General features: G+C 44.3%; 1 protein-coding gene across 1 annotated transcript in view; it reads right to left on the bottom strand.

The window, feature by feature from the left end:
- Nucleotides 1-547: 547 nt before the first annotated feature.
- Nucleotides 548-7879, bottom strand: part of ECPAS (Ecm29 proteasome adaptor and scaffold) — a 59347-nt gene continuing 52015 nt past the window's right edge. The window contains exons 42-49 of the mRNA NM_001389451.2: nt 7270-7478; nt 6672-6715; nt 5927-6119; nt 5185-5329; nt 4689-4794; nt 4452-4540; nt 3788-3859; nt 548-3406 (exon numbers count right to left, since the gene is read on the bottom strand). Of these exons, the coding sequence (NP_001376380.2) occupies nt 3267-3406; nt 3788-3859; nt 4452-4540; nt 4689-4794; nt 5185-5329; nt 5927-6119; nt 6672-6715; nt 7270-7478 (998 nt within the window). The 3' untranslated portion in view covers nt 548-3266. The remainder of the gene's footprint in view (nt 3407-3787; nt 3860-4451; nt 4541-4688; nt 4795-5184; nt 5330-5926; nt 6120-6671; nt 6716-7269; nt 7479-7879) is intronic.

Raw genomic sequence — 7879 nt, 5'->3', positions numbered from 1 at the left:
TCCTTGCTTTCCTTCCTTGCTGTTTTTCACCCAATAATGCATAGTTAGTTAGAATTAGAGTTTTAACGTGCCCCATGCCTTGATTATAGGGACAGACTCAACACATACCAACGTTTTATTGTGGTCCTCCCTTTGGTTTAAAATCCCAAAGTACACATCTTTGCTCACAGCACCCAGAGGCAGCAGGGATGGAAGCTGACCCTCACTCAGCAGCAAGGCTCCCTTCGTGGTGTGGGCGAGGTGTGACAACGTGACAGATGCTGCCTTAACCAGTTACTTGGTAGAGAAGTAGCCACCATCCCAGAATAAATACTGGATGTGCTCTCCTGTAGTCATCTCATGACCTTCCATATATACATACATAAAACACACACTCATCAAATATATATAAAAAAAACCACATACACATCTGTACATACAATAAACACACTCACAGATGTAATGCATTCCACTCCCAATCCTAAAATCTCCCTTGCTTTGTATGTGGAGCAATACCAAAAAATACTCATTGGGGGAGGGGAAAAAAAAATCACCAGTTACTGCCAAGAACAGGTCATGCATCTTTTATTTAGTTTTACCTTTTTGGTAAGCAACAGGGTTTTCTTTCTTTCAATCAGTCCCTTTACATACTTGGACAGTACAGATTGCAGTGAGTTTGATGGAGATCTTGCAACATTAGAAAACTTCTCAATATACATCCATTTAAGCAACAGCTTGTAGGTCAGAATGAGTGCTAGTGTCAAATCTGCGCACTGCACTCCTGGTATACAAAGCAGCATTGCAGCAGCACAAGGATGCCCAGGCTGGGCAAAGTACAGTGTGTTTTACATAGTGCAATCACTTTTAGAGGAAAAACTCTAGGAAGGCCACATCTATTTATTTTTTAATTCCGTCACGTTTACAAATGAGAGGGGGGTAGAAATCAAGCCTCTGACTGAATTAACTGTTGTACAGGTAGGTTCTGTGTATAGGCACGTGCTTTAGAGAGGAGCTCTGAATCTCTTCTGTAACCACGAGAAAGACATATTGCTTTGTGATTCAGACAGTAGTAAACCATCTCCAACCTTCCTAACAAACACACACTCGGCCAGAGCTGTCAAGCCAGCTGTTTTTAGAGTTCCTAGAATATGCTCTTCCCTCTAGTGTAAATCCCCAATAAAGAAAGTCAGGCTGCTATTGACAATTAGTACAGTTCTCCTTACAGCCTTTCAACCACGTGAGGCATTGCCTCCTCATACTGCAGTCCGCAGTGAAAAATCAGATTACCAGAGACCTGGAGACTCTTGTTTTCTGTAACTGTCACTCCAACCAAATACGAAAAAACCCAAGTCAGACAATGAACTGCTACAGCAAAGCATCACTGGTAATATTCATCTAATACAAAATAAATGAGCGCTCATGACACTACACGTCATGGTAAGCAAATCTGTAAAGACACCATAAAGTGATTTGCCCAGTAAAGTTTTAAAATATACACTGTGCTCAATAGTTCAAACTACACGTAAACAAAGAGCAGCTCCCTGCAACAAGGTGTAAATCAAAGTGTTATAGCACCAGCTCCCAGCACCAAGAAGTTGCTCGCTGACCAGCCCTAGTGTACAATGCATTAGTGCTCGCTGAGGGTTCTGCTACACAAGAGCCACAGTGGGACAGCTCTGCCCATTTTTGCAGACTTTTTCTTACCAGATGCGTAAAAACTACGTTCCTCCCTTCCCATCGACAAAGCCGGGCGACTGGATGTTACAGTACCAGGAAATACTGAATGGACAATGGCACCTGAGGGAAAAAGTAGGTACTGTATACCTGATTCTGAATAAATGGATGTGGAGGAAAGGTGATGTTATCCGAACAATTCTCACCCTAACAGACACTCTCTGAAAGGAGCTCCACGGATCGTAAGAAAAGAAACAAGCTTTCCCGTGCTGGAGACCATGGACATGGTGGTACCCACAACGATGATTTTATTTCACCATCAGCAAAGCATTTATCCCCAAAAAACTGTACGCATGCGGCTGGTCAGGTTGTGGTGCAGTGCTAACTTTATGCTATGAAAAGTCTGTCGCTGTAGTGGTCGGTCAGGTTTGTCTTTCATCTGAGGAGGGCAACAAGAGACAGGCAGCATGGCCACATCATCAAATAGCAATTTTACTCCACGTTAATGCAGATATAATCTTTCTTCTTAAGTAAGTAAGTGCAAATTAAAAAGTATTTGCTAGAAACCAGCATGACTTGGGCTGCTGAGAAACAACATACAACTCAGTTCCTTACAAATACTGACAATTCTACATCAGTACAGGTTTCCAAAGCAAGAACAGAGTTACGAACATGAAGGGGAAAAAAGTATTACCACTATTAAAAAATATCATTGCAAACTTTGAACACTCTTCAAAAACATATCTAGAAAAGATTGTTTTTCCTTTTTTGTTTTGTTTTTTTTTTTTCCTGCAGCTGAGGAGTGTCCATGCAAAACAATTTTGAGAAGAGCAGTGTTCCACCTGGGCACCAAAGAGGCCCAATTTTGTCCCACACAGCTCAGTAAAGTGCTCTCTTGTGCATCCTTTGAGGAAGAAAGTTCTCATTTAAAGTTTGGGAGGCCGAGGTTACAGCTGGGGAAGGCAAAGCCTCGGTCAATCCATTCTGAGGTCAGAGAAGAAGGAGAGAAGCTAACAGTACTCTGCCTTTCATAGCTCATGGACAAGAGGCTGCAAGGGAGGAGCAGACAGGAGAAGCAGAGGTGGGTGCCGGATGAAACGCTGCCCCTGGAAGTCAAGGAGCTTAACGCGGACTTCAGGGGCAGCGTTTCGTTCTTTACAGGTAATGAACACTAGCCCTACCGTAGAGTCTCAACAACACCAGGTAACAGATCTCCACACATGACATAAGTGAAAAAAATCAAACATGCTTTCCACTTCCTGTGCTGGTGGTTTTTCAATAAATTGCTTTGAAGGACAACGGGGATCTGAGTAACATTCTTTTGCTGATTTAAAGGGAAATAAAAGCATCTTGCCCTCAACATTTTTTATGTTGCACACTTAGAAACATTCTAGGGCAGATCATTAAGAGGTATTTACTGACAAAACAGTAACTAATGATAAGCTTAAAGAGTAAAAGTAACATTAATGGGGAACAGAACTTAAGGCATTTTTTTTATTTTGGCCAGGAATGATGCATGCTACAGAGTAATCTTCATTTTCCCACTTGGTTTTCAGACCACTGCACTTTTTGTTTTGTTTTACATGGCACTTTGTAGTTTACGCTTTTACAATTTAGTTTAGATTTTCAAGTGTTTTCTTCAATATAAATGCCTTCTCCTGTAGCTCAGGTCTGCTGTCTGATGCCATTGTAGATAATGAGTGGATGAGGTGCTCTCTGCTTTCTGGTTTCAGGCTTTCCCACTGTTTAGACTCTGTGTAGACAGAGAATGACACCAGACATCAATACCGGTCTGCCAAAAGTCCACACCAACAAACAGTCCCTGTCCCCACACAGGCTGAAAGAGCGCTTGCTTACACGTCACTCACAGTGACCAAGTTTGGTCCAGCCTGAACAGCCTAGTTTAGATACACCTTAAACCACAATTGCTTCAAACTCTCTTCAAGTTTTCCCAGTCAATTAACAGCTGACTGGGAAACACCTAAGTCCCAATACAACACTAAATCTCCCAGAACAGCACTAAATCTCCCAGAACAGAAGGCAATTCTCTCTCCCCCCCTCTTCCAGGCCACAGAGCCATGTGCTTTTCTTCACACAGCAGCAATTCTCTCATGTAGCAAGGACAAAGTCTCACCTTGCAGTCTGGTGAGCAGTAGCTGTATCACAGACAAAGCTTCTGTTCTGACCGACGTGTAGCTTTTGTTTTCTAAGGGATTTAAAAACAGCAGCAACAACAAGACAAAAAACAACTGAACTCAGAACCAAAGGGACACCCAGCTGTACACAGAGCAGTCACCACCGCGGTCGGAAGAGCGCTCATAGTACAGCTCATTCACACTGTCAGACTGCAGCGCTACCCTGTCAGACACCTCTGAATGGCAGAAAGTGACCAGGGAGAGGCTAACAGGTCCCCTAAGCCCTGTGTATCACCCTTCCATTATTAACACAGGTCTACTGCTCCTTGCACATGTTGAACAGCAGCAAGGTTCAAATATCTGCAATTTGATGACAAACAACCTCTGTGCATCACAGACTTTTTCTTTGCTAAATTTCAAGGGCTGTAAATCATCCAGATTTTAACAAGCAGCATTTAGTGATGGTGCACAAGAGGAATTAACTTCTTGTACTACATCTTGTACTACACCATTTTTAGCAGCTGCTGCAGAACAAGGCAGGACGAGGTGCTATCTCTGGCACCCTATGCTTATTCTGCACTTTCTCTGCTAGTCAGCAACCAAAGGAGAAATGTGTTAACATGCAATTCATCAACAACCTTATGCTGGGCAACAACCACTTACCTAAAGAATGGGTGATAGATGAGCAGGTTTCCAACAGTATTTCTGTCAATGCCTCAGGGTCTGCATGCTCCTCCTCAAACAGCACCAACCTGTCAAATGCAGAAGCAGTCACTCTGTATCACTAAGGACAGAGATCTGCTCTACCTTCCTCTGAGAATCACTGCGTGTCTTTCATAATGCAACAGTCTGAAGCAGTAGAGAAACGTAACTGAAGTGAATGGCAGAAAGGAGAATTACCTCTCAAAGTAGGTATTCATGGCTTGCAGCACTCCAAGCTGCACTTTCCATGTGCTGAGTTTCAGACGGTCACACATTAACTTGCAAAACTCTTGGCGAAAGCAACCTAGAGAAAAATTAAGGAATTATGTTACTGCTGTGTCACAAGAGGGAAAGGCAGAAGAAACCACTTCGTGCCCTTTCTCCTACATATTCCTTATCCTGCACTCAAGTGACATCACCCTCGATTTGTAGCATAGGACCAAGTCAACACTGCAACAAATGGTTCCAGAAATCTTCACCCGCCAAGGCAGGGCACCATGCTCTTTAAGAAGCACTGGAAGAAAAGCAGTTTCTTTTTGCCCCACTAATAAAAGCACCCTGTTTTGTTTCCCAACATATTCACAGATCTTCTCAAAAGCTTCCCCACACCAAATACGATACCCTCTCTCCTCCCCCTCCTCCTTTGGAGGCGGGGGGATTTCAGGATTTCAGAGCTCAGTGTCAGATGACTCACGCTGTGTCTCTGGGCTCCTTGGCCAGGCTTTGCCCAGGGTCTCGAAGGCACAGAGCAGGGACTCCATCTGCACCTCCCTCTCTCTTGCATCCTCATCTTCTTCGTCAAGCTTTGGTAAACTTGCACCCGCATTCTCAACGGTGTTCTGCAGAGGTGAGGAAGGCATGACAAAGGCTGGCCACACACTTCAGTTCAACCAATCTTCCCTTGCAGCCAGTGCAGCCAGTCCCTGCACCCAGACAAAATCCCCATAGACAGGAGTATGGCCTCCTTGGCTACCAGCAGCTCCAGAACTGCTGACAATCTGCAGAAATTGGAAATGGAAAGCCTCCATGGCCTTGTACCCAAACAACTCAGTGCTGAGAGTCTGAATCTCAGAGCTGTAAAGCACTGCAAAAGCTCAAGGGAAGCACTTTATACAGCTTCCTAGGAGTGCCCTGCTGCATGTAGAGCAGCCAGGAAATTAACTTTTTAATGCAGTACTGATGCAATGCTGGACGCCACAGGACAGATTCTGTCTAGAGGATTACTGGGCTAATTTAGGATTTGGGGAGCACAGCTACAGCTTTCCCAGGGCTCATGAACAGTCTGGTAGTCAGCCCTAAAAAGGATTTAGCTGAGTGTGGTGTCCTCCTTGCACTGCCTTCTCTGCAGAAATTTGGCATGCCTTTAACCTCATCAGCCAGACCACTGCTACATGGTTGCTTTGCAAGAGAGAAAACCCAAGAAGATGAACCACCACCTTCTTTATCATGGGGAAGATGATATCTGCCAGCTCCTGGAACCGGTCTTCCTTTGTTGCCTGCAGCACTGCAGCCATGCAGCGTAGTGCCACCATCTTGTACTTCAGGTTCTCTTTCCGACACTCTTTCAGTACAGCCTGGACAACATCACTGACACTGGGCTGGCCAGGCACCGACTTCTGTAGCTCTGCACTGTAACACCAATGCAACAGAGATGCATTAGACTCATAATAGCCCCAAACACAACTTTTTCCAGAAATCATAAGCAATTCCCACGTTAAGACATTGGGCTGCCCACCAACGTTAACTAACATTACATTCCCACATTCTTCTTTACTGTTACCCTGTCTGTCCTGCCTGAATTTCCTTCCTGCTTTGCCATACATATTTTCAATGCACTCTTCTTTCCCCTTCTTCTTCTTTCTCTTTCCCCCTTTAAGGTGCTCATCCTTCCCCTTGGTCTCTTTTTTTCCATTTTAGCAATTCTGGCCTTTCAACATCCTCTGCCCTAAATCAACTGTTAGTACTGTAGGTCCTTGTGAAGCACCATTTGTGCCTTTCAGCCCTCACTAGTGACCACATATAGACAGAAGGAGTGGAGAGGAACTCCTCACATACTGATGCTGTTCAGAATTTGCAGGAGAGCAAGGAGACACAGAGTCTGTCATGCACCACAACCCTGTGTGGCAACCTCCTTTTTGACATCCCAGATCCCAAGGGTACCACTTTTTTCAAGATACTCACTTGCAGGCAGAGACAACACTGGTGATAGCCTTTAACAGCTCCTCCTGCAACAAGAAAAATGGATATCACTGAGAAACACCCTATAACCAAACAGTGCAAGAACATCCTTTGCACTTTGCCGGAGGTACTGGGGACACACGTCTATGATTCCAGCCTAAAGAAGCAATATGTCGCATCTTCTCCTATGCTGCTGTAGAGGCTGCAGAGGCCTTGCACTGAACAGCAGTGTAAATGGGCCCTTCTGCACCTCTGAGCATAAGCTAGTCCCCCTTAAAGCTAGAAAGAGGTGAAGCAGAACTCTAGGTCTGCAAATGATACTAAACTGGGGGGCACTGTTGACTCCCACCACGTTTGAGAGATGTTGCAGAGATATTGATAAACAGGAGAGCTGGGCACATCACCAACCACACAAGGATTAATAAGTGCTCGATTCTGCACCTGGAATGTGGAACTTTTATATCCACTAAGAGCAGGCCAAACACTAGGCTCCCTAAACGTGATTTCCTGTATGTCGTCCTCTCTAACAAAGAACACTGCACTTGCTGCTTCAAGAACCAAGCGCTGGACTAACGCTCGCAAGGTGACAGTTCCTTTTTACCTTCCCAATCCATGTTCTCCCTGGCAGGCCCTGCAGCAGTGCAGACAGCACTATTCCCAGATGTGGAGGTACAAGGGAGCCGGTCTGTTTGGCAATTGATGCCATGGCAGCTGCTCCCTGAGCTTTCATCTTCCAGGACTGGGACTGCAAAGCCTTCTGTGTAATGGCTATCAGCTCCTGCATATACAGCCTGATGCCACCCTGAGTACCTGCATAAAAAAAAAAAAAAAAGAAAACCATAATTTTGCCACAAAATGAACAAATATCTCATCTTACTTAAAGAAAAAAAAATAGGTGTGTGGGGAGTAGGCAATTAAAGATTCCTGTGGGTTTTTTTTCTTTGTTTTGTTTTCTAGGAACAGTATACTGGTAATTCCTACTTCAGGCAGTGCAGCAAAGAATTCTTCCCAAGTTTATTGAAGACTAATTCTGTCTTCTCAATAAATCTTCTTTCAAATAAAATCTTTAGACTTTAGTACCTAGATAAAAAGCTTTCCACGTGGCAGACACTATGCACTGTGTCACTCACCTTCTAGGGAACATTACTTTCATTTCACCTTTGAGGAAAGGTAACTGGAAAACTCTCCAGCCCTTTATTTTGCTGACTAGG

Source organism: Gallus gallus, chromosome Z (assembly GCF_016699485.2).
Source record: "Gallus gallus isolate bGalGal1 chromosome Z, bGalGal1.mat.broiler.GRCg7b, whole genome shotgun sequence".
In the NCBI taxonomy this organism is placed as follows: Eukaryota; Metazoa; Chordata; class Aves; order Galliformes; family Phasianidae; genus Gallus; species Gallus gallus.
Note: the sequence above shows the minus strand (reverse complement) of the source record. Positions and strands in the feature narration are given on the sequence as shown.